General features: G+C 46.9%; 1 protein-coding gene across 2 annotated transcripts in view; it reads right to left on the reverse strand.

Moving 5' to 3' along the window:
• ZNF697 (zinc finger protein 697) overlaps positions 2,792-27,360 on the reverse strand; it is a 33,657-nt gene continuing 9,088 nt past the window's right edge. The window contains exons 1-3 of one of the 2 annotated variants that reach the window (XM_018045981.1): positions 26,687-27,290; positions 9,387-9,613; positions 2,792-7,592 (exon numbers count right to left, since the gene is read on the reverse strand). In XM_018045981.1, the coding sequence (XP_017901470.1) occupies positions 6,184-7,592; positions 9,387-9,613; positions 26,687-26,742 (1,692 nt within the window). In that variant the 5' untranslated portion in view covers positions 26,743-27,290 and the 3' untranslated portion in view covers positions 2,792-6,183. Of the gene's footprint in view, positions 7,593-9,386; positions 9,614-26,686; positions 27,291-27,360 lie in introns of those variants that run through there. The other variant, XM_018045982.1, reaches the window with a different exon arrangement.

The raw sequence follows: 27,360 nt of genomic DNA on the forward strand, positions 1-27,360 counted from the left end.
CTGATACCTTTTTGTCAACCTTCTTAAGCATAGGACAACTTGGTATGTGGGACACTTTGCCACCCACCTCTTTGGTTTTCAAAGCTGAGCATCTTGGTCACTGTGATGAGGCTACAGAGGGCTGTGAACAGTGTGACTTGGATCCCATCGGGGAAGCTGGAAATTGAAAACCAATGGAATGTGTCTGGGGTTAGCAGAAGTGACCTTGAAACACAGGCAGGCAGCAGGGAACTACAGACACGAGCTCTGGCCAGGAAAGACGAGCACGACACTCATCTGCTCAAGCTGGGACCTCTTCCTCTTTCCCTCCAGCGGCAAAATTTAGGAAGCAATTTGACTGCCAAGTGCAGCTGAGAAAAAGAGAAATGTGTGGAATTTTTCTTTGTTAAGTGAGCTGAGACAAGGGATGAAGGTCAGAAAGAAGGGAAGGCAGGCTTTCTGCAGCTGCAAATACAGAGGAGGGCTGGTGGCAGCCAGCGATGCCCCTGGGGCATTATCTGAGAACAGCAAAGACAGGCATTCTTCCTGATTCTGACTTATTATCTTTAACTATTTGGGGAAGGCATGTGTGAAGCAGAGGCCTACCAAAAGTAGACAGGCGGCAGAGCCTGCTATATCTGACAACACCCTTTGCATCTGACCGGTCCCCTCTGTACACCCTGGCAGACAAAAGGATTTGTGGCTTAGGAGTCTTACCTAACCATAATCCCCAAGGAAGAAAAGAGGTGCTTAATTCATCCTACAGACCTCTCAATCCTGGCTGAGTTTCCATGAAATACCCATTAAAATCACCTGGGAAGCCTTTATAAAATCATGGGTACTTGGACATCACCCCAGACCAGTTAACCAGTGCCTTGAACAGTTTTGTTTGTTTGGGAGAGGGTTGTTTTTAAAACTCTCCAGATCAAACCTGTCAGTTCTAAAGGAAATCAACCCTGAATATTCATTGGAAGAACTGATGCTGAAGCTGAAGCTCCAATACTTTGGCCACCTGATAGGAAGAGCTGACTCACTGGAAAAGACCCTGCTGCTGGGAAAGAGGGCCAACAGGAGGAGAAGGGGGTGACAGAGGATGAGATGGTTGGGTGGCATCACCAATTCAATGAATATGAGTTTGAGCAAACTCCAAGAGATACTGAAGGGCAGGGAAGCCTGGCATGCTGTAGTCCATGGGGTCACAGAGAGTCAGACATGACTTAGCAACTAACAAGGTAATCCTACTGTGCAGTTAATGTTATATTAAGAAAATCTGTCTGAAATGAATCTAACCTGGAGAATTCCAAGTTGATTAGACATACTTTCTCTAACTGGAACATGGATAGAGGCTACCCTAATTGAAGTCCAGGTTGAGCATCCCCTCACCAGGCAGCACCTAAGGCCAGGTTTACTGCTGTGTTCCCATAGGGCACTGAAGAGATACTTCAAATGCTTGGTTTAACATAGCTTCCCAGGGACTAGGAATTAGACTGGTGGTTGCTTCGAGCCAGAATAGTCAGGCTCAGTGAGAAACGCTGCAATCACAGAACTGACTGCCTCCTTACGGGACTAGAACCCAGCAGTTGCTGGCCCTGCTCAGCAGCCCAAGGGCTGTGGATATTCACTTGAGGAGGCAGTTGCGATCACTAAAAGAAATTAGGCTGCCTTTCATGCTCTTTTCTATTACTTGAGAACCCCTTCTTTTCAAACTGCTGTGTCATTGTTTTCACGGGCAGAGACTAGCTAGAAAATACTTTCAGCAAAAGTTCAGTCGAGCTGATAAGTTGCATTCCATATTATCTGGAGTCATTAAGCTATATTTTTGAAAACTGGGTGGAAGTAAATACTTTGTTGTGTGATTCAGGAATACTTTTTACAGATCGGAAGCGGGACCTGAAGCTGTTTCCCTCCTCCATCACTGTAGTCCTCTTGCCTACTGCCAAAATCCCCCACAGATTGCGTCTTACAAGGAATGAAGACAGGTCTTTGGAAACTGCAACAACAGTATAACATTAACACATTCCTAACAGCCCAAAGCCACGTTAGTGCAAAACTGTTGCTCTGAATTATTGGTTAGAATGGGCAGACTACTTAGACATCAGCCAATTCCAGAATGATCTAGGATCCACCTAGACATTCTAAATCAGGAGTGCACAAACATTTTCTGTAAAGATTCAGATGGTAGATATCTTGGGATCGTGGGTCACATAGCCTCTGGCACAACTACTCAACCTTGCCATTTTAGTGCACAAGCAGCCATAGACACTATGTAAGGAAGGCTAAGTAGAACTGTATTCCAGTAATTTTTTTTAAATTTATTTTTCTTTGTTGGGTCTTAGTTTCGGTCCTCGGCAAAGGCAATGGCACCCAACTCTAGCACTCTTGCCTGGCAAATCCCATGGACAGAGGAGCCTGCGGACACGACTGAGTGACTTCACTTTCACTTTCATGCATTGGAGAAGGAAACTGCAACCCACTCCAGCGTCCTTGCCTGGAGAATCCCAGGGACGGGGGAGCCTGGTGGGCTGCCGTATCTGGGGTTGCACAGAGTCGGACACGACTGAAGCGACTTAGCAGCAGCAGCAGCAGTTTCAGCACTCAGGATCTTTTGCTGCAGTACTGGACTCTCCAGTTGTGGTGGGATCTTAGTTCCCTGACCAGGGATCACACCAAGTCTTCTGCATTGAAAGGTGGATTCTTAACCACTGGACCACCAGGGAAGTCTCCCAATAAAATTTTATTCACACAAAGGGAAGAGTTGGATTTGGCATCTTGCTGACCCTTGTTCTACCAGAGCATAATTTCCATAGATTGAACTGAGTGCTATTTAATGGGTGACAAGTGCTATTTAATGGGTAAAGAAGAAAGACTGACATGGTAAAAGACTGATCTGGATTTAATGACAAATATTCCATACTGGTTGCTGAACACCAGAATGCTGTCCAAGGAACCATCATTTAAATAAAACAACCTGAAAATAAGGCAATTCTCACATATACAAGCACACACTCACACAAAACCTGTTACTTTTAAATCATTAAATTATTCACTATTATAACAAACGGTTGTAAAATAACATTACAGTGAAGGAAAATGTGCACAAACTTCAGAAACACAGTTCCGATTGTCTATGAACACAGGTTCTTAATTTGTACTTTTTCACATATGTATAGCCTCAGGATCTTAAAAGAGGCCACATGGCTCAAGGGGTTAACTTATCTTCTCCTTCCAACTCAGCGCTCAATATTTAATCAAGCCATTTAACCTATTTAAACCTGCTCTCTGTTCTCAGAAAAGTGCAGCCTGCACTTGACCCAGCTCCCCAGGAAACAAATGATATATTTGCCTCCACCATCATGAATGAGTTGGTAGAAGGAGTCTTCAGATGAACATTTTTAAGGGCTAACTACAGTTACCAGGGTTTGCTTTAGAAATACTAATTTTCTAGGACTAATGTAAGAAACAACTTCCTGAATGCATTTAACCTCACTTAATGCAGCTATGTTCCCTGAAGAATCATAAGGAAAATGGAATCACATCTTAGATGCACCATGAGTAGGGTGTTGGTGGCTGGACTGTTTCCTTTTGCTAAGGGATGCACTCACAGAAGGGATCCTGAAGTAGTAGCTGGCTTTCTTATCTGTGGTAACTGAAAGAACAGAGGAGGTCAGTGACATCCAAAGATTTCTACTGCCAGTAAATTACTGAACGTTACTTTCAGTCTCCTCTTCCCACTGAACCCATGCTTGAGAGCTGCTGCAGATGAGACTGACTGCAATAGTATGAAAATGTCAGCAAAAGACCAAGTGACCCAGAATGTGGATCTTAAACCCATGAGGAACCAAAAGTTGGATGAGATTTCATAGGCACAGACTTGAGAGAACTTAAAACAGCTGGAAGAGGTAGATGTGCATTAAAAAAAAAAAAAAAGGAATAAGATTACCTACAAACTGGCTATACTGTTTTCATGTGAGTCTTACACACTTAGTATTCAGACTTCAAGAGTCAGAATAAATAATGGACACTTGCTTTGCTCAGATTACTCTCAACCAAAATAAAAAGGAATTAGTATCTTCCAAAACTATCTATAGTTTAAAAATCTATTTGCATTTGTGAATAACAATAAACCAATTTAGAGAGCAAGATCAACAGGCATTATACAAACCCAGATTTCTCAGGAATTTTTTTTTTTAAGTGTTATGATGGCAAAAACATGCTTTCCTACAGTCCCCAAAGAAGTTCTTTGCTAAAATACAACTGACCAAGTATAACTTACCAGCATCCATAGAAAGTTTGCTAGAACGACAAAAACAAGCTTGTGGATTTTTTTTTTTCCCGTCAAGTGTGTCCAACAGTTTGTGAAGATGCTTTCATGAAAAGTAGAGGGTAACAATCACTAATAAAGAAAACAAAACCGCTTTCCACAACTCTACCTTCTAAAGGCTAACCTAAGGGAGGGATTTTCAGCATAGGTCACTGAAGTCTGTACAAGAGTCATCTACAGCCCCGACTAGAAATGGAACATATCTGGGACACTCTAATTACATGACAAAGACCAGCTTTGTCAACAAGGACATCTTTGGCCCTTCTATACTACCCTTGAGTTTTTCCACCAAGCGTAAGAATTTTCAGTGTCCTTATTATATAAATGACGATAGGTCAGCCTTCCTAGCAGCTGAACTGGAGAGCACAGTAGGTCAGACCCACCTATCCACACTGCTGTCTGCCTTTCTTCAGAACTGCCTGTTGCACTCCTGTCCCCTGGCCTTCCCTAAGACAGGGGTCATAATACTGTCCTACCTCACAAAGACGTGAGGAACAACTAACAATCATTCAAAAGCATAAAGCACTTTACAAACACAAAAGTGCTGTTTTGGCATTAACATAACCACCAGACAACATTCACTGCTTGTGCTATTTGGCAATTCTGCATTTATACCTCTTGCTGCGTGTGCCCTCCTTGTGTGAAGTCTTGAGCTTTCTACTGTGCCTCCCTGTGTAGGAAAGAGAAACTTCTGCTCAGACCAAAGCCCATAACCATATGGGTGGAGGAGGGAGTTGGAATTGCTCCCCAATCACTGCAGAGGCGGAGGGGTATACAGATACAAATGAGACCAGGGAGCCTGGCAGCCCAACACGGGAACATCTTGATTTCCTGGATTTCTCACAGAAGGCCAGCAAAACTCTGAGCAAACTGACTTTTGCAGCAGGTCACTAGGGCAACCACTGATGGCCCGAGTTTCACTTGAAACAAGCATCAAGCTGACCTGGGAAAGGAAGAGTCACGCATGCTGGGATTGTTCTATTTCCCAGCACTTAAAGACCACAGATGAGACCTGAAAGAACACTGCGCCTGGAACACACCTGACACCAGGGGTGGGGGGCTGGTCATCCACACAGACCACCCTAACCCAGCATGAAGCTAGAGTATTTTAAAGTAGCAAAGAACCAGGAGCAGTACCAAGAGCTCCCTGATCTGAAAACCAGTTACGAATGGATTTCTAAACCTCAGAGATTCTGCCCTGGAAATGAGGGTGTGTAGCTGAAAATTCTGCCCAGTTTCCTCTGGACGCCTCAAAATAGCAGCTAACTGTGGCTCAGAGAAAGGAAGGGAAGAGTACACAAAATATCCACTCCTGTAGGACTGACAAAGTTCCCCTACTTTTTGTGGGACTGCAGCTGATGTGGGGGAACAGGGCAAACAGTGGCTTAATACCTGGTGAAGCCAGGACAGACTTACTCATACATGCCTTTGATTTTATCCCATAACTCTCACTCCATCCACACCCTCTCCCTGCTTCCCAGAGGCCATCACGGCCCAACCTACTGTGTTGCCTGCCATCCTGTACCCTCCCCCACCCCACTATCTCCTCTTCCTAAAAGTCCTCAGAATGCCTGCTCCTCCACATCCTTCACTCCCTATAGCGTGCATTTGATGAAAATCACCACGCTCAAGCACATCTCCCAAACATTTCACAGTTAGGGAGGAGGTAGGCAAAATACAGCCCCTCCCAAAGAACAACTCTTATTCAACCCACCCCTTCGGGACTCCTAACACCTAAAAGGCCCCCCAGTCATTCTCAGATTGTGCCTCCCACCTCCCTTCCCCGTTTCTTTCTATAGGGTCTGTCCCCAGGACACCTAGTCCCCACGTGATTTCCCACCCCACCCCTGCCCCGCCCAGGGCAGCCTCCGTTGGGCCCAGCCCTAACACAGGTGCAGCTTCTGATGCTGCGCCAGGTGCGTCTTGTAGCGGAAGCCCTTGCCACAGCCCGCGCACTTGTGCGGCTTGTTGCCTGTGTGGATGCGGCGGTGGCGGATAAGGTGCGAGCTCTGGATGAAGCTCTTGCCGCACTCGATGCACGTGTAGGGCTTCTCGCCCGTGTGCGTGCGCTGGTGCTGAGTGAGCGTGGAGAAGTCGCTGAAGCGCTTCTCGCACTGGCCGCAGCGGAAGGGCTTCTCGCCCGTGTGCACTCGCAGGTGGTTCACCAGGTGCGAGTTGCGCCCGAAGCCCTTGCCGCACTCGCGGCACACGTAGGGCCGCTCGCCCGAGTGCGTGCGCTTGTGCGTGAAGAGGTGCGAGCTGACGCTGAAGGTCTCCCCGCACTCGGAACACATGTAGGGCTTCTCGCCCGTGTGCACGCGCTGGTGCTTCACCAGGTCCGAGCGCCAGCTGAAGCGCTTGCCGCACTCGCCGCAGCCATGGGGCTTCTCGCCCGTGTGGATGCGCTGGTGGTTGGCCAGGTGCGAGCGGCGCACGAAGCCCTTGCCGCACTCCCCGCACGCGAAGGGCCGCAGCGCCGCCGGCCCCGCGCCACTAGCCGCGGCGTGCGCGCGCCGGTGGCTCAGCAGGTGCGAGCTGAGGCTGAAGGCCTCGCCGCACTCGGGGCACGGGTAGGGCTTCTCGCCCGTGTGCAACCGCCGGTGTTTGAGCAGGTCGGCACGCCAGCTGAAGCTCTTGCCGCAGTCGGCGCACAGGTTGGGACGCTCGCCTGTGTGCAGCCGCAGGTGGTTGGTCAGGTAGGTGTTGCGGCTGAAGCCCTTGCCGCACTCCCCGCAGCGGAAGGGCTTCTCGCGCGGGGGCCGGGCCAGCGCGGGCCCTGCCCCGAAGCCCCCGCCCACGCCCATCATCCCCACCACCGCTTCGCACTCGCCAGCGAAGCCGAAGGGCTCCAGGCTGGCGGCCGCGGCGGCCTCGGCCAGGCGGTGGATGCGCTGGTGCTGCAGGAAGGCGGCGCCAGGGCTGAAGCTCTCCCCGCAGTCGGGGCAGATGGTGGGCGCGTCCATGATGCTGGCCATCAGGCTGTCGAGCTCCCCGAGGTCCATGGACATGGGGTGGTGGAGGCGGCGGAAGCGGCGGTGGGCAGGCTTGTCGCCCCGGTGCCGACTCCCCAGGGAGAGGTGCCGCCTCCAGGGAAGCACGGCAGGGGGCGGCTGCTCCTCTTCCTCCTCTAGCCGGTTCTCCCCAGCGCTCTCCTCTTCCTCTTCTTCCTGGGGACTCCGGGAAATGCTGCCGGACTCAGACAGCCCTGGGAACATGGCCATCTCAGCTACGCCAGATGGGTCATCCTCTTCCTCACGGCCTGCAACCCCGTCTTCCTCGCTCAGCAGCCCCTCTGCAACAGAAAAGGCGGCCATGGGGATGACTACGCTTGGCACTCAAGTGAGAAACCCAGAGGAAGCCTGTCTCAATAAGAGTGTGGGCCACAGGGTAATCTCCCCCGGGACCTCTTAACATGTCTCTCCAAGGTCCCTGCCCACTCAGCCCTCAATTCCAGCCTCCTTCCCACCTGGAGACTCAGGGATGGCCTAAAGTGAGAGCGCTCACCTGCCCCTTGCCCCTCCAGTTCTTCAGGCAGCTGTCTCTGGGCCTAGGCCCCATCCACTGGACCTGGGGCTCTGCTCAGCGTGGCTGCCTGAAGGCCTGGCGGCGCACTTGAGACTTTTTGTGATCTCAGAAGAGATCTCCTCCACTCTGCGAGCCACCAATCCCTTTCACGGCCCTAGCCTTAAAAGACAAGGCCACTCTGGCGAAGCACAAGAAGAGATCACCTGGCCTAGCTCATTTGTCTGTTTTTTAGTATGATTGGTTAGTCTGCAACAGCAAACCAAATACATCCCAACCTAAGGGCTTTACTGTGTGTGTGTGTGGGGGGGGGGGGGGTGGTTAGGGAAAAGGGGAGGTGAGTGCAGGATCTGGAGCTAGCTGGTGAGTCCAGCCTGGAGGCTGATCCAGAACACATATCTATCTGCCTCTGGTTGCTTATCCCCAGATATATGAAAGACCATTCTGTGCACTGCAGGGGAGGGCACAGAGGGTCTGGGAGGTGTCCTGGGGAAGAACTGTAACCTCAGGATCCTGATTGTAAGGTATTTCAGCTCATTTCAGTCCCCAGGGAATGAGCAGGATCAAGCAACAAAAGCCCAAAGATGGAACCAAGGAAGTGGATGGAGGCCCAGTATTTACTCTTTCTAGATGAAGAACAGCAAAGATTTAGGAGAGCCCTTGGGTACTTTGGGTATTAGCCATATGACCCCAGGCAAGTCTCTTACCATTGGGTTTATCTGCAAGCAGGGATGATGACTGTAACTGTAAACATCTGGATCTGTGCTAAGCAATTCATATAACTCTCCAGCAACCTCTGGAAGGTAGGACCCAGTGTTACCTGTGTTCCTTCTTGTGCTGTTACAAGTGTCATTTTGTAGCAATATTTTGTACTATAAAGTGCACACCAGTGAGTTACCCTCTTCACCCTTGTTTATCAGCTACAGCTCCTCCCCAGACCAGACTAAAGAAAAGAGATGTTCCTCAGACTTAAGACGGTGTGTGTGCCATCGCTTAGTCATGTCCAACTCTTTGTGATTCCATGGACTTTAGTCTGCCAGGTTCCTCTGTCCATGGGATTTCCCAGGCAAGAATACTGGAGTGGGTTGCCATTTGCCTGCTCCAGGGCATCTTGCTGACTCAGGGATCTAACCTGTGTCCCTTTGCATTTCCTGCATTGGCAGGCAGATTCTTTACCACTGCACCACCTGGGAAGATTCTGTAAGGTGGTACAGAATCTCCTTAATGGTCTCTGATGGAGGACCCTAGTAGGCTGCAGTCCATGAGGTCACTAAGAGTAGGACACGACTGAGCGACTTCCCTTTCACTTTTCACTGTCATGCATTGGAGAAGGAAATGGCAACCCACTCCAGTGTTCTTGCCTGGAGAATCCCAGGGACGGGGGAGCCTGGTGGGCTGCCGTCTATGGGGTCACGCAGAATTGGACACGACTGAAGTGACTTAGCAGCAGCAGCAGCTAGAAAGCTGCCTCCTAAGAATGCTGCCCCTGATTGTCACTCTAAAGGAGCTAGAAAACAATGTGAATGGGGTAACTTCCAGAGAAATTCCCCAGCTCCTTCCTCACCTGTGCAGATATTCGGCATAAGCTCCCTCTCCTCTGAGTGTCCTCTTGGAGCTTCGTCCTGTGGGTTGGAGCCCATTCCTCTTTCATCTGGGTCCCCTTCCCTGTCTTCACAGCTCTCAGAATCAGAGCCCATGCCCTTGTCTTGTGAGTCCTGGGCTTCACACACACCCTGTTTGTCTTCTTGTTCCATCCAGGAAGAACAGGATGAGGGCGGTGACCAGGGATACCTGCTCCAGACAAAACAAACACAAATCAAGATCACGTGGTTCTGGCCTCATCCCCTCACCAGGTCTGGCTTTGATTGCCATGAAAACTGATGGCACAGTCCAATAAAATTATGTGTAGAGTTCCAAGCCCTAGATGGCAGATCCTAGAGGCTCCATTTCATACTGTAGAGTAAATAGAATCAATTGAAAAGGAGGCTGATCTAGGTGGCAGAGGAACAGTGGTAACTCACGGGGCCATATGCCAACTGCCATCAGTTACAGTCGATCTGCTTCCATCCATGAAACGGATGGGTTTCCCTGGTGGCTCAGAAGGTAAAGAATCTGCCTGCAATTTAGGAGACCCGAATTCAGCCTCTGGGTAGGGAAGATACCCTGACCAGAGAAGGAAATGACTACCCACTCCAGTATTCTTGCTTAGAGAATTCCATGAACAAAGGAGCCTGGCGGGCTACAGTTCATGGAGTCACAGAGAGTCAGACAGGACTGAGTGACTAACACTTTCATGAAGTGGATTATTCTATTAGCATGGCTCTATAGCTTTAACAGAGGGTAACAGTGGTATTCCCATTTTACAGAGGAGAAAACTTAAAGCTCAAAAAGAGGACCCCACAAGCCCAAGCCCAACTGGTAAGCAGTACCATTCTGGGTACCATACACTGCCATCTTAGTGTTATGAGTTTCTGGTGACACTTATTTGATTTCTTTACTGATATAAAATTTTTCTTGCGAGTGATAGTCACTCAGCCTTCTCCAAGGGATCTTCCTGACCCAGGGATCAAACTCAGGTCTCCTGCACTGCAGGCAGATTCTTTGCTGTCTCAGCCAGATTGACAGAAATTGGGGATTAAACTAATCATGCTGCCTCAAAGTTCCATGAGTTCTTTACTCTTGTTAAAGCTTGCCCTTCTCTAAACATACACAATTTTTATTTGTCAATTATAGCTCAGTAAAACTGGGTTGGGGTGGGGGGGCGTGCATCTTGACCTCCTGAAACCCACAACAGTCTTTGTGAGGATTTTAGCTAATTAGGAGGGGGCCTCAAAGGAACCAGAGGAAAAGTAGAGTCAAGACACAAGAATAACAGAAGCATCAGGATAGTGACTGCTCATCTAAGACTGTGTCACTACCAGCAGCAGCACCTGGCTCTGCAGTGAGGGCCTGCTGCTTCCTATGAGTAGTGAGCCAAGAAGTTCAAGCTTTAGTAGGTCTCCTGGGGACAGATGGAAGGGACGCAGGAACCCTCTATTAGAAGCCATCTCTAGAACCTAACTACATATTTTGCCTTATTTATGCACTTTAATTGTACATCGACCTTAATAGGAACATCCCCTGGTACAATCGGCAAAACTAAAGCAGAAAGGTATGGTGCCCAGAATGGTACTGTTTCCAAGTTGGCCTTAGGCTTGTGCAGTCCCCTTTTTGAGCTTCAGGTTTCTCATCTGTAAAATAGGAATACCAGTTACCCCATCATTAAAGCTATACAGCCATTTTAATAGAATAATCCACTTCATGAAAGTGTTAGTCACTCAGTCGTGTTCAACTCTCTGTGACCCAGTGGACTGTAGACTGCCAGGCTCCTCTGTCCATGGAATTCTCCAGGCAAGAATACTGGAATAGGTAGCCATTCCCTTCTCCAGGGGATCTTCCCGACCCAGGGATCAAACTCAGGTCTCCTGAATTATAGGCACATTCTTTACTGTCTGAGGCACCAGGGAAACCCATCCACTTCATGGATGGAAGCAGATCGAACTGTAGTCCAGTGAGAGCTGGTGTGTGGCCTCATGAGTTGACATTGTTCCTCTGCCACCCAGACCAGCCTCCTTTTCAACTGATTCTCTTTAAAGCATGAGGTGGAGCTTCTAGAATCTACCATCTACAGAGCCCCTCTACAGAACAGGCCATCACGGGAGCTGTAGAGAGATGACATCAGATTCCTAAACCTTTTTGTAGATGTCAGGTTTATATATCAAATGTATAGGGCACCCTGCCAAGTCTGAGCACTTGAGCCAAAAATAATTGACCCCTGCCATCTATCACTCTTACAGCTTAGCTCAAGGCAGCAAAACAGTTTATAGGTCAAAGATCTTGGACTGACTTTGAAGTGTCCAGCTCTTTCTCTGCCTCGGCAGTCCCCAAACAGGACTTGCAAGAATATGGCTGAGCAATGGGACTTCCCTGTTGGCCCAGTGGTTAAGACTTCACCTTCCAATGTGGGGAGGGGGGAGGGTGTGGGGGTGGGTTCAATTCCTGGTCAGGGAGCTAGGATCCCTCCTGCCTTGCAGGCAAAAAAACAAAGCAGAAGCAATATTGTGACAAATTCAACAAAAGAGTTTAAAAATGGTCCACATCAAAAAAAATCTTTGGAAAAAAAATTATGGTTGAGTAAGATGCCCCTACTTCGGCTTTTCCTGCCTGCTTCCGCTGAGAGGGCTTCCCAGAGGCAGCCCAGGCTCTGCAACCAGACTCTTGGGCATGGAAAGCAGGAGTTATGGGCAGCTGCCATTCCAGCAGGGCCAGCCTTCCCCCAGAGCCCAAGGCAAGTCAGTAAACCTCTTACTGTTTCAGTGTCCTCATCAGTGCAAGGAGGATAATGCTACTTAACCTTTCTCTCAGGGAGGGTGTCAGCAGGAAACATTAAAAAAGCACTTTGGAAAATACTTGAACTTGATATTCTGAGTAGTCCAGATGTGGAATTCACAGTCTTCTTCTAAGTCCTGATGCCATTTCAACAGACCTCAGAGACACCGCAGCCCCTCCTTAATTTTGACGGGCTCATGGCCCTAAAGAACACATTATATCTATCCTCAGAGTTGATAATGTGTGTGCTATGTGTGTGCCAAGTTGCTTCAGTCATGTCCAACTCTTTGCCACTCTATGGACTATAGCCCATTAGGCTCCTCTGTCCCTGGGAATCTCCAGGAAAAACTTCTGGAGTGGGTTGCCATGCCCACCTCCTGGGGATCTTCCTGACCCAGAGATGGAACCCATGTCTCCTGCATTGGCAGGTGGGTTCTTTACCACCAGCACCATCTAGAGTTGATATATGCCCTCAATTAGAGGGAAAAATCAAGCCTTTTCTCTTAAACATCACAGGAAAATGGCTGGGACTGAGGATGGTCACTAAGCAGTGTCCTGAAACACAGCGGAGTCCCTTTAGAAGGTGTAACTGGTTACAGTGCCAGGTCCCAAACGCAGGATTAGGCCATAGGAGAAAATCCCTTTAAAGCCATGAAGCCCTCAAGGGACTCTTGACCCTAAATCACTTCTACCCATCAGCTCTCTGTCTCCTGGAGGTCAGTCTCTATAATAGACAGCTACCCACCTTGAGTCAGCAGGTGTAACACACCCTGAAGGTAGGGGGGTGGAGAGGTAAGAGGAAGGTTTGTGACTAAAAGCAAAAGCAGCAGAGGCGGGGGGATCTTAAAGGGAAACTAATCAATGATTTCTGCCAACCTAAGACCAGCAAGAAGAATTTTATATCCGTGAAGCAAAGGAATCAAATAAGAATGAGCATCACCAGAAACTCATAAAACTAAAATGGCAGGGTATGGTACCCAGAATGGTACAGAAATGACTGCTGCTCTCCATCATGAAGGGCGGGGCTCAAGGGTCTACCTTGGGAAGCAGGACACCTTAGGGTTTTACCTCTAAGTCTTTTAAGAAGGGCAGAGAGCGTTCCGAGAGAACACAGCAGACAGCAAAAATGGAACAGTGGACTTTCTGATTGTGATTTCTTGGGAACCAAGAGACGGTTCATACCAGAGATACTAAATAAATAAACATTTTTTTTTTCTTAGATTTAAGTGGGGAGACAGGAGGAGAGACAGAGTCTGAGTTCCTCTTTTAGGGCCGGTGTATGAAATTCATAATGCTGCCCTACTCAGAGTTAAGGAGGCTCTGAGCTCCCAAAGGGAAGATGTCCAGATCCTTATTCACAACAGGGGAGGAAGGATTAGGTTATGTTCTGAGAAGAGTGAGAAGCTTCTGTCAACTCAAGAGATACATTCATGGTACAACATCTACTCCAGTTTGTTTAAAAATGCATTGCTGCTGCTGCTAAGTCGCTTCAGTCGTGTCCGACTCTGTGCAACTCCATAGACAGCAGCCCACCAGGCTCCCCCGTCCCTGGGATTCTCCAGGCAAGAACACTGGAGTGGGGTGCCATTTTCTTCTCCAATGCATGAAAGTGAAAAGTGAAAGTGAAATCACTGTCGTGTCCAACCCTCAGCGGCCCCATGGACTGCAGCCTACCAGGCTCCTCCGTCCATGGGATTTTCCAGGCAAGAGTACTGGAGTGGGGTGCCATTGCCTTCTCCGAAAAATGCATTATGTTAGTGCAAAACCAGAATATGGATTCAGCTCCATCCATCATATTACAGGGTTCTAGGCAGCTATCAAGTAACAGAGATGGCTATTTAGAGGTAAGGAAGGGCAGTCACAATGTATTATTAGATGAAAACTAGCTGGTTTAAAAATAATCCCATTTATTAGGCTATGCACACTAGCATACATATCGTTATACATTTACACAGGTTCAGAGAGGAAAATCAGAAGACTACTTATTAAAATGTTAAACGTCTCTTGGTCATTTCTAGGGACTTAACATCATTTAATCTTAACAAGAACGTAATGAAGCAGGGTGTGAATTTCATCTTCAGGAGGAAAATGAAAAAATGAAAATGTTAGTCACTCAGTGTCCAGCTCTTTGCAACCCCATGGACTGTTGCCCAGGAGGCTCCTCTGTCCAAGGGATTCTCCAGGCAAGAATACTGGAGTGAGTTGCCATGCCCTCACCCAGGGGATCTTCCTGAACCAAGGACTGAACCTACATCTCTTACACCTCCTGCATTGGCAGGCAAGTTCTTTACCACTAGTGCCATCTGGTTCTAATCACTGAACTAGCAGGGAGAGCCTTGGTTTTGGCCATCACAGACACTGTGCTATGTGACTCAAAGTATTTGCCCCTCTTGACTTCTGTTCAATGAGGGGATTGGGTTTGAATGTGCCTGAATCCTCTTCTCAAAGTCATGTGACAAGAAAAGAGCGTGAATCCAGGGAGACACCACTGTCAGTTTCCTTAGACATCTCCAGCCCCAGCTTGTTTACTTGACTCCCACCGCAAGCTGTTAGCTCCCTCAACACCCACCAGCGCCACCACAGAACCCTTCTCCAGGGTCAGATCACTTCAGGGTGTGATCAGCCAACTTTGCCAAGACTGCTCGGATCCTAGTTTTCAGAATTTGCAATATGTTCATGTTCCTTTCTTCTCAACCCACACCTTCCCCACATCTCAAAACAGTCATGTTTCTAACTCTGTAAAGTCACTAGGCTCTAGTGCCTTCCAGACAAACTCAACCCCATCTGAAAGATGGGTCTGAAGATGCTGCTACAGAGTGGAAGTAAATGTGATCAAGTATGGTGGAAGGAGGGAGGGAGGGAGGGTGAGACAGAATGAAGTGGAAGACCAGGAAGTGAAGCCAGCAGCTGGGCCAGAATTAGAATTTAACCTGCCTGAGTTTATTGGCACCGTCTCCCAGTAGCTCCTCTCTGGACCTCTAGAAAGGCAAAAGCCATTCCTTTCTGACAGCAGAAGCCTCATCACTTTATGGATTCAACCTCCCTTCCTGCCAAGAGGTGAAAGCCGACAAGCACACACCTCGCCCCCCACCTTCTTATGGATGAGCCATTGACCCTCCTTTTCTGGGACCTTGTGCAGGGAACAGCCACCTGCTGGTGGGGGTGGGCGGGGTAGAGGGCGGTGCTCACAGCTCCCCCGAGGCCGGATGTCTTCCACTGGGACCACCAATGGAGCTGACCCTGCACTTGAGGACATCCCTCTCATTTGAGTAATTCTGTGGGGTGAGCACCGAGGGTCACCCAGTTTTCCATGTGACAAGAACTTAGGCTCGCTAGCTGAGCTCCAGATGACAGGGCTCCGAGGTAGTCAGGCCTCTCCAGTCGCCTTGCCATTGCATTCCTACTCCCAGGGAAAAGGACAGACATCCCTCACCCCCAGGAGCGGGTCCACCTGCAGCTCCCCACCCCCTAACCCCCCCAACCCCCAGGAAGGGCAGGCGGGCCCAAGCTGGGGGAGCCGCCGCCTGAGCACAGACCTCTCCCCGCCCATTCTCAGGCAGGATGGGGAGTCATGTGCCAAGGCCTGCCAGGTGGCGGGGAGCCAGGCCGGCGGGGCTGTCATGTCAGGGGAAGGAAGCGGCCAAGAGGCCGGGCAGGAGCAGCTCCTTTCCTGTCCCCTCTGCTGTGGCGGGTCCCTTCCTTACCTCGCAGCGGCTCAGTCTCCCGCCTCCCCCACAGCCCCGGGGCCTCCTCCCTTCACTTCCCACGCCCCCTGCGCACCAAGCTCTCCCCCGGGAGAGTTTCCAGCGTAGAGTCCAGCAGGGACGCCAGGCTGGGTAAAATGCTGGAAAAACAATTTAAGTCTGTGGCTCCCAAGGCTGAACTCATGACTGTAACTGGGGTCTAACCGGGAATTCCAGGGGGTTAATCATTTGTCAGTCTTCAAGCATCAACTGGGTAAACAGTCAACCAGGGGGATATGGCCCATAGGAGTCCTGCCTCCTCGTGAGTGAGCCTGTGGTCAGAAAGGATGCAAAGGGCAAAGAACTCCACCCCCCATACAAGGAGGAGATGCCTCCAGTGAACCCTGGGAATGGGTCCACATCCCAAGGGGCAGCTGACTTCCCAGGCACACACCCAGACCGTCCAGCCCCACATGCCAACCTCCCAAGTGGCAGACTGCTGCGGTGAGGTGCACAGTAATTCCAGACAGAGCCAAAAGATTACTGCAGCTAAGTACTGACCACTCTCCAGACAGGAGAAGCTAAAATAATACGGTTTCCTCCTTGTGGTTACTGTTGTTGTGTTTTTGTTTTTTAACCTGGAGAGGGAAGCCCAAGTGGGGAAAAAAAGAGAGAGAAAGGCTCAAAACCAAGGCAACAGAGAAATCCATTTACAACCCTGTTGGCCAGAGCTAGTCTGAGATTCTTTCCAATCTTTATGGTCAAGAATAGCACATATGTCCTTGGGGTCAGGCATTTCCTGTTGGTTGGGCCAGAGCCCCTCAGTTTGGCCAAAGGGCCTCAGCTTGTCACAGCTGCCAAGCCTGCACCACCATCCCACGCCTTCTGCACAAAATAAAAATTACTGCAATGCAGAGACAGATCCTAAACGCCTTCAAAGTTAGACCATCCGCCCTAAGATGGGAAGGCACAGAAGCTAAACGCTTTCATGCAGGTGCTTACTCATCCATATTTTACATTTAACTGAAATAGAATATTCTACCTGATGTGCAGAAAATCCTTCTGTTCAAGATTTTTTTTCTTTGCTCTGCCCGCATCATCTACCACCACTATCTGTGTACAGCCTCAGTGTTTCTTCTTATCTAGCAACTGGGCAGTCCTCAGAAGAATTCAGATAACTCCTCAGCATGCTTCCCAGGTAGCACTAGTGGTGAAGAATCTGCCTGCCATTGCAAGAGGACCCAGGAGACACAGGTTCGATCCCTGGGTCAGGAAGATCCCTTGGAGAGGGAAATGGCTACCCACTCCAGTATTCTTGCCTGGGAAATCCCATGGACAGAGCAGCCTGATGGGCTGCAGTCCATGGGGTCGCAGAGTCAGACATAACTGAGCACACACACAACTCCTCAGCAGCTGGCTCCAATGTTTGTACTTCATGGAATCATACACTTGGGAATCCCTGTGCTGAAACTCCTTCCACAGACAGGAAAGAGGCTCAGAGAGGGAAAGCGACCAGATCTGAGACTGAAAGACAGTTTGCTAGAAAAGTTACGGCCAGAATCTCACTTTTCTAATGGCTTCTCCAGTGATCTTTCCATCTCTTTAATATAAAACATCACTTCAAGAACAGCCAGATACATTTGGGGTGTATACTTACTTGTCTTTTCCCCCCACACTATTTGTCAGAACCAGTTTAACAGAACCAATAGGATGTGTATAGAGAAAGAAAGTTACTATAAGGAATTGGCTCATGTGCTTATGGAGACTGGCAAGCTCCAAACTCTGCAGGGTGGGCCAGCAGACGAGACTTGGGAGAACTGATGCTGCAGTTCCAGTCTGATGGCTGTTTACTGGAGAGCCCCTCCTTGCTCGGGGGAATCCGATTTTTGCTCTGTTCAGCTGACTGGAAGAGCCCCACCCACATCACAGTGGCCAGTCTGCTTTCCTCAAAGTTTGTTGCGGCTGTAGTTGTTTAGTCACTAAGTCACGTCTGACTCTGTGAGCCCATGGACTATAGCCCACCAGGCTCCTCTATCCATAGGATTATCCCAGGCAAGAATACTGGAGTGGATTGCCATTTTTCTTCCAGGGGATCTTCTCCACCCAGGGATCAAACCCATGTCTCCTGCATGGCAGGCGAATTTTCTACCACTGAGACACCAGGGAAGCCCAGTTATGTGACTTCTCAAAGTTTACCAACTTAAAGGTTAACCTCATCCAAACACTCTGTCACAGAAACACCCAGAATAATGTTTGACCAAATATCTGTGTACCTGCTGGCCCAGCCAAGTTGATGCATAAAACTAACCATCACACCGTGGCTAAAAAACAGTCTGCAATAATCCTATCCTATGTGGACATTTACTCATGAAAACATCTTATTTTTCATAAAAACTATTATTATATACAGAGAGTGAAACAGTCTCAGGGTATATGCAGTATAGAAGGCAAATGGGGGAAGAATCAAAATCAATCTTAATTAAAGATCTACAGACACATGTATGTATATAGGCATCCCTCCCCCATAGCAGAAAGAGATGCAATTTAATAATCTATTTCACTGAAGGACAAAGAGAACACAGACTTAGAATGCACAGCGGGGAGATTGGGGAATATGGGAGTTGTTAACAAACAGCTTTGTTCTGGGAGAGTTGAAGCTGGAATCCCTTGTTAAGGTTATTTGATGGGGTCAGGTGACCTCAGGAAGTCTTTTCCAACCCAAATTATTCTGTGATCATATTCTACTGGAATGAATAGCCATCAAGAGAATGTTAATCACAGTGAATAGGGAGAGAAGAATGTTGGGACCAAAAGGTTTGAGGCACACAATCACCTGAGTTTCCCACTGCAAATTCAACAAGAAAAAGAGCCCTTCCAATTATCTGCCTAAAATAACCATTTGGTGTCACTGATGAAGAATGGCTGGCATGTTTCAGACCAGTTCATTTCAGCAGTGGGTGACACCTCTCCATATAACCTGCCAAGGTGTCTTCCAATGAAGAGAAAGCAAGAATAAACATGGTAGTCATGTCACCTAATCCTTCAGTGTTTCTGCCTAAGAAAATTTTAAACCCCGTAGTTAGACTGTTTTCAGCATAAAGTGAAACATTTACATACACTTAACTACACCTTTTAAAAATTCACTTACTTGTGTTACTCTTATTTTCTCAAAAATAACAGTATCAGCAAAACCAAGATCATAGAAAATTTTAAGACACAATCCAGTTTCTTCAAATGTGGCAAAAACAACAACAAAAAAATGGTGGCAAAAATAGCAAAATACAAAAGGAGAAAAACATACAAGTTAAAACACTTGGAATGTATCACCCAACCTCAATATATAGACCGTATTTGTATCCCAAATAAACAAACTACAAAAACAAAGTATAAAACAATTGTGAACTTGTGAATGAGGGTTAGTTATTTGATATTGAGGAATGACTCTTGTGTTTTTGAGAAATACATAAGAAAATATTTACAGGTGAAATGCTATGTCTGGAATTTGCTTTATTTGAAGTGATATGTCTGGAATTCCAGGACGGAGGGGAGTATACACAGATGAAATAAGATGGGCATACCCTGATCTCTGTTGAAGCTGGGTGGTAGGAGATCTGATTTTACTTCCGCATTCACTAGAAAACTTACTAATAAAGTTTAAAAACAAAACATAAATCATTTTTTTCCCTGAAATTTAAGGTTGCTTATATTCATTTAGGGCTTCCCAGGTGACGCTAGGGGTAAAGAACCTGCCTTCAGTAAGAGATGCAGGTTCCACCCCTGAGTCAGGAAGGTCCCCTGGAGGAGGGCACGGCAACCCACTCCAGTATTCTTGCCTGGAGAATCCCATGGACAGAGGAGCCTGGGGTCAGACACGACTAACGTGGCAGCACACGCATGTATTTTACATTCTCAGCAGACCATAATAAAATGTCAGTGACTTCCACCAAAGGATTAGCCTGTGTTTTACAAAGTGTGCCAAGTCAGGAGTGATTACAATCCTTAATACTGAATAGAGCTCATGGGTATCGAGAGGAGAGGCAGAAGGGAAAAGATGAAAGAAAATGCAAGTTTCATGATTTTGAATCTCTCCTTTTTTTCCTATTTAAGAAATAGAGGAACAGCTGTTATATACAAAATAGAATCAGAAAACTGTTTCTGCTTTCATCTACTTGCATTTTCCCAAGAACTCAAAGAAGGAGTTCTTAACACCACAGCCAGTGCTTGTTTCTTTCCACCATTAGTTCAGCCACTCTACACTCAAGAGGGAAGAGGAGGGAAATCCCTGGCAGTCCAGGGGTGAGGACTCTGCAGTCTTACTGCCAAGGTCCTGAGTTCAATCCCCAGTCGGGGAACTAAAATCCCACAAACCAAGTAGCGAGGCCAAAAATGGGGGTGGGGTGGTGGTGCCTGGGAATAGAGAAAATAAACCTGGCTGGGGGCCCTGGCTGTGACAGCTCTGGTAGAGGAATGCTTTATCCCCAGGAAAGTCAGGCCGACAAACCGATGCAATGGTCCAACAGATGAAGTACATAAGTAACTGGTCATCTCCAGAATGGTCTCCTAAGGCAGGTGTCTCCAACTGCTGGGATCTAACACCTGATGATCTGAGGTGGAGCAGATGTAATAATAATAGAAATAAAATGCATAGTAAATGTAATATGCTTGAATCATCCTAAAACCATCCTTCCCCCGCCCCTCCCAACCCCACACTGCCTGGGTCCATGGAAAAATTGTCTCCCACAAAGCTGGTCCCCGGGGGACCACTGTTCTAAGGGAATTTTTTAAAAAAAATGTGTGCAGATGAAAAGAAAGCTAATACTCTAGTGATTTATGAAAATGTTATCTCCATGAGATGTACCCTGGCAGGAACAGAATTACTTTAGTAGCCCAAACTGAGGACTTTTAAGTTGTGTCCTTCTCAGGGAACCACTAAGGATGCCATCCAAATATGCTCGAGATAGCACATTACAGAGAGAACAGCTAGAAGAGATCATGTTCCCACTTCATGTTGGAAACTAAAGGCTTGCAGATAGTTTCCATCTTAACCAAGAGTACACGGTAAGTCTGCGGTGCATGGAAGCAATGACAGGACACAACCTTCATCCAAGCATTGGGGCATCTGTCTCAAGGAGGTCAGAGTGTCCAGGGCCCCCTCATAGCTTGAACATCACAGTTCCTAAGTCAATCATCAGGCCCAGGCTGTTTGGGTTCCTTCTGTCCTTTTACCTCCAGCTCCTGGCATTTCCTGGAGAGAACAGTAGTCCTAAACAAGCTTGTAAACAGAACAATCCTATTTTTCTTAGGCCTGGGTTCTTAGCCTGAGGGCCCTGAGAGTCCATGAACTCTGGATACCTTACATGAATGTGTTTGCAGAACCTCTCTTCTGATGAGAGAGCCCATAGCTTTCCCTCAGGCTCTGAAAGGATACAGGACGCAAAAACAAAGCAAAATCCCTGATATAAACCTCTACTAAGAGGATTCATGATGCATTCCTATCTTTTCAGAAAACATCCAGAGCAGTTTTGGGTAAGGGGAATAATAGCAGTTTCACTACTCCAGGCCACAAGATCTGGTGGGCAGGCGCAGGAGATGATAGTGACAGTAAACCCCAAATCAGGCACAAACAACACATCAGTGGGTCTCCAAAAGGATGGGGCAGAATGAGGCACATGGCAAATGCAACTTGCTTGATACAATTGGCTAGTTTAGTCTGTGTGTGCTTAGTCACTCAGTCATGTCCGACTCTTTGCGACCCCAGGGACTGTAGCCCGCCAGGCTCCTCTGTCCATGGGAATCTCCAGGCAAGAATACTGCAGTGGGCTGCTGTGCCCTCCTCCAGGGGATCTTCCCAACCCAGAGACTGAACCCAGATCTCCCACATTGTAGGTGGATTCTTTACCAGCTGAGCTACCAGGGAAGCCCTGGTTTAGTCTAGCATCCTGTATGACAGATGAGTCAGGCAACAGGGACCCAGAAAGGGTAAGTGAATTACCCACGAATGCACCAGTTGAGCCCAGACAGGAGCCTAAATCCCTGGCATCTCAACTTGTGTTCTAATCCCCTTTCTGCTCAACCTAGCATTGCCTGTGGTGCTTGGCTGACATATTCAGGCTGGCAACTTGGCATCAGTAGTTCATCTGCTTTTCATGTCCTGATCGCTTGTGTTTCATGGCAGGTGCACTGAGAGGATGTTCACTTGCTCTTCCAGCCTCTAACACCCTGCCTCTCTGGGACGTGGCCAATATAGACACGTTTGACCCTGGGTTTATGGCTCCCATCAGCAGCTTATTTGGGCAGTGAGTCAGAGCACGTTAATCAAGCCATAACCTACCCAGGACACAAAACGCTTTGTTCGTTAATCCTTCTCTTCTCAAAAGAAAAGGAATTAAAATCTGGCCAAAGTCACCAACTCATTCCTAACAAATCATCAGAGTGTTCGCAAAGTCATCCTGCCTGCAAATACATAATAACATGGAAATAGCCATGTGAAGAAGGGAGTTCTGGGATAAACTCAAACTCCTCAGTACGAAGAGCGCGGGTCACATGAAAGGACCATTAAGGAAGGGTATCACCCACCCATACTCATCCAACATGGCCCATGACTACAGATACAGTTTCTCAGACTCACCCTCTTTTCTTATCTTTTGACTTGTTTTAATAGCTCTGCATTCTGTGTGGAGGGTGGTGCTGAAGTGGGCCAGGTGGCAGGAGCAAGCCAACCATAACCTAAAGGAAGAGACTCCATCCACAGATGAGAGGATCACACGTGTTTTTGTTGAACATTTCTTTAAAGGATCCACCATTTTGCAGATAAGGAAAATGAGGACCAGAGAAGATAACTGCCTTGTCTGAATTCACAAACACGGAGTTGGTGGCAGAACTGGGACTACCACTCAGGTTCCCTGATTCCTTTCAAGTACCATCTGCCCAGCACCAGACTCTCCCAACCAGCTCTGCCATATTCACGGGTTTAGTGCTCTGGCTTTGCTGACAGCACTCACTGACACTACCTTCTTTCTTCCTATTTTTCTTGTTCTCTTCTGGACTCTTGCTTCCCCCGCTCAACGCTCCCCCCACCCCATATTGATTTTTAAATAGCTTTCCTCTAAAAAACATAGAAGATATTCTTCAAACTTAAATTCATGTGATCCTCAAAAATTATCTCCAAATTAACAGATTTTAGATTACCTACTGTCTTCCTTAGAAAAAAAAGACATCTTGTTGCCCAGAAAAAAGCAGTCGTTCTGAATTAACATTGACTTAATGGAAGTGTTATGGTAAACAATGAATACTTCTATGTCTTTGGTACAGCATTTGAGAAAGAAGGCATCATAAAAGACAGAGTGACAGCTGGAGAGAAAAGAATACCTATGGAGCATCAACCTGAACAACTGGTACTGTGTCATTTTCAAAGAATTTTAGGGAGTTCCCTGGTGGACTTGTGGCTAGGATCCAGCACTTTCACTGCAGAGGCCAGAGGTCAATTCCTGGTCCGGAAACCATCCCACGTGCCATGCAGTGTGGCCAAAAGGCAAAAAAATTAAATTAAAAATTTAAAAGAGAATCTTAATAGAGTATTTCCATCATGCAATTAAAAATATTTTTTAAAGACTCAAAAATTCAAACTATGAATGAAACACTTTCATTGAAAGGAGAGACTTTTTCTTCTGCAGAGACTTTCCTTCCTTTTCATTTTTTAAATGCCTAAAGCCAGTTATCAAACAACATTATATTTCTTTCTGCAGAGCCAACAGGTCTTACAAGCTACTGGGAAAAGCAGGGCTGGGGTCAGTGAGCCCTGATCAGTTCTAACCTCATCACCACACACATCAGTTTCCTAGTGAACCATGGTCTTCCCAGGTGTGTACCATCTCAGTAGATCACAGTCATTGCTAACATTCAGTCTGGCTCACATCAGTACCAGCTATAATTTTCCATCTTCCAATCCAATATTCAGTCTCTACTATGATCTCCCATTAACACTGGAATGTGCTGGACATGCATAGTCAGGATGCAATAAATGACTACAGAAATCCTGTTGAGATGCTGTCCTTGGAATTCTCTCATATCTTAGCATCCACTGTTCTAGGCTTCACCACTTCCCTCAGCACCCTGCTTCTCTTATCTCCCAACAGGTCGACCTCCCATGTTTCTCTTTGCATTTTCTTCTCCCTCTCCTCTCAATCACGTTACCCCCTTCCCCCAGTTTTCAGGAAATACCTCCTCTGTCCAGAGACCCCCACGAATACAAAACTCTCCCCCCAACCCCTGACCTGTATTCCAGATCCATATTTCTAATGGTGCATCAAGCATCAGAGCTGAGGAGCTCCAATGTCCCTTCCGTACTGAAGTGCTGTATGTCACATGGGACTCGGAACGCGGGGCCAGGGGGCGGGGGGCGGCGGGGATGGGCAGTCCAAACTGGAAGGAAAGCACCGGTAACGGCAGCAACAGATCTGGCTGCAAACAGAAGTTTGTCACTTGTACAGTCTATGCTCCTAGGATGGCTGTTCACCAAATTGAGTCTTACTTTTCTCATCTATACAATGAGAGCAACAAGTTACCTTGAAAGGTTGTTGAAAACTCGAAGGGAATTTCCATTTGGAAAGGATCTGGCCCTCGTCATATTGAAAAACATTAGTTCTCCTTCCAAATCTCTGTTACAAATCAGCTGCCCATTTCTGTTAAAAGCCTCTTTGTTCTTACTCATCAGGTTTAAAAACCCTGGAGTCAACTTTGGCCCCTCCCCTCACCCCTTTCAATCCAATCAGCTGCCAAGTCCTTCCTTTTCAATTCTCTCCTCTATTTTCCCTTATTACTGTAGTAGACGCTTCGAGATGCATCTTAAAACATAGTTGCCACTCCATTTGCCATTCGCCATTCTCTTGCTCAGAAACCTCTGACTGTGCCATTCTGTCTAGAGAAGCAGAGAAGTGCAGACTCCAAGCCCTCAACAATGTAGCTGAAAGCGCTAACCTCTCCCTGACTTCTGCCAGCTAACCTCAGCCAAAAAGGCATGATTCAAGCCTTCCCAAAAGGCACCTTGTGTTTCTTCTCTCTCACTGTGCTGTTCTCTCTCAAGAAACAAGTCTCTCCTTTTCTAGTGGGAAGCAATAATGGTAGTGGTTAAAAGCTCAGATGGTACTCTAGGATGACCTAGAGTGGTGGGAAAGGGTTATGGGGAGGGAGGTCCAAGGGAGAAGAGATACATGTATACATATAGCTGATTGACTTCATTGTACAGCAGAAACTAACACAACATTGTAAAGCAGTTATACTCCAATAAACAAAGGAAAGCTCAGATTCTGGAGCCAGACCACCTGTGTGAATCCAGTCTCTAGCTCAATGTCTTTGAGCCTGGGCGTTTTCATCTACAAAATGAGAGAAACAACTGGGTCTACCTTCTCAGATTAGTGTTAAATGCTCAAGGAGAATTATTATTATCTCACTTTGTATATGATTCTTTAGGGTACTCTTATTTCATTCTGCCTAACTCTTGAGAGTCCCTTGACAGAAAGGATATCAAACCAGTCAATCCTAAAGGAAATCAGTCCTGAATATTCATTGGAATGACTGATGCTAAAGCTGATGTGAAGAAATGACTCATCAGAAAAGACTCTGATGCTGGGAAAGATTGAAGGTAGTAGTAGAAGGGGATGACAGAGGATGAGATGGTTGGATGGCATTATGAGTTTAAGCAAGCTCTCGAAGTTGGTGATGGACAGGGAAGTCTGGCATGCTACAGTCCATGGAGTCCATGGAGTTGCAAAGAGTTGAATATGACTGAGTGACTGGACTGAACTGAATGTTAGTTTTAAAAATATAATCATAGTTATAAGTTGTACCTTATTGTTTGCCCTCTCTCCCTCCCTCCCACCTCCCAAATGTAAGTCCTGGTGGGAACATACTGCTTAATGCAATTTCATGATTCCCCACAAAATGAGCCTTCAAATAGTTCTCCAATACAAAAGTTTATTGTATTGAGGTATAGTTGATTTACAGTGTTGTATTAATTTCTGTTGTACAGCATAGTGACTCACTTTACATATATATATATAAGGCTTCCCATATATCATGGGAATAGTGGTAAAGTGGTAAAGAATCTGCCTGCCAATGCAGGAGAGACATAAAAAATCCAGGTTTGATCCCTGGGTTGGGAAGATCCCTGGAGGAGATTCACTCCAGTATTCTTGCCTAGAGAATCCCATAGACAGAGGAGCCTGGGGGGGGCTACAGTGCATAGGGTTGCAAAGAATCAGACATGAATGAAGTGACTTAGCATGCATGCTAAGCATGTGTATATATATACACACACACACATATATAATACACATGTGTGTGTGTATATATATATATATATATACCATATATATACACATACATTATTTTTCAAAATCTTTTCCATTATGTTTTACTACAGGATACTGTATATAGTTCTCTGTGCTATACAGTATATAGTTCTCTGTGCTATACAGTAGGATCTTTTAGTTTATTCATTCTCTATATTAGACTATATATATATATATATTCATTCTGTATATATTATATTACATCTACCATTCCCAAACTGTCAAATAGTTCTTTAAATAGATAAAGTTAAGGCTAATTATTTCCTTCCTCAGTCTCAAAATGAAGGACTAATAGGACCAGGAAATCTAGTGATCTGGCCAAGATTATGTCAGGCAGAGAGCCCTGGAAACAAGCTAGCTCTCCTAACTGGATCCAATAACCTGTCAGCACCAGGAGCCAAGCATGCTTAATTATCTTGCTACACAGGTAGATATGAGTGGTGATTAGCTTCAAAAGTTAGAACCTTCTCAAAAGAGAATCCCGAGTCCCATGGCAAATGACAGCAGCCCTTGTTGGCATCAAATAGTCTTGTGCGTGTCCTGCCTCCTCTCCAAGGCTTCAACAAGCAACTTAGCAGTTGCTAATGCAGAGAAGAGGTGGCCTAGAGCTGTGTGTGGATCCGTGGTTGTTCCTGGGCTCTCCTAGTCGGACAGGACAACTGCTTCTCTCCCATCCCTGCAGGAAAGACAGGACTAGAACCAACAGAAATTAAATGAGGATGAGAAAAGATCAACATTCAACTTTTACAAAGTCATCAGGAGACTAAATAAAAAGTTGCTTGGGAGGAGAGGGCAACAGGAAGCACCATCAAATACAGGAGAAATCTGTATTCAATATTTATTATTAGAGCGTCTACTCAGACCAAAGTTTATTCTCCAGCAGTTTTCATGGGCTTTGGGATTCTGTTTTGTTTGCTGGCTCTGACAGGAAGGATCCGCATATCTTGATTTCTCTTCTCACTTATAGTCATCAGCCTACAGAAACCCTTTCCTGCTGCTGCTGCTGCTGCTGCGTCGCTTCAGTCGTGTCCAACTCTGTGTGACCCCATAGACAGCAGCCTACCAGGCTCCCCCATCCCTGGGATTCTAGAGGCAGAACACTGGAGTGGGTTGCCATTTCCTTCCCCAAGGCATGAAA

The sequence above is a fragment of the Capra hircus genome, chromosome 3 (assembly GCF_001704415.2).
Source record: "Capra hircus breed San Clemente chromosome 3, ASM170441v1, whole genome shotgun sequence".
NCBI lineage: Eukaryota > Metazoa > Chordata > Mammalia > Artiodactyla > Bovidae > Capra > Capra hircus.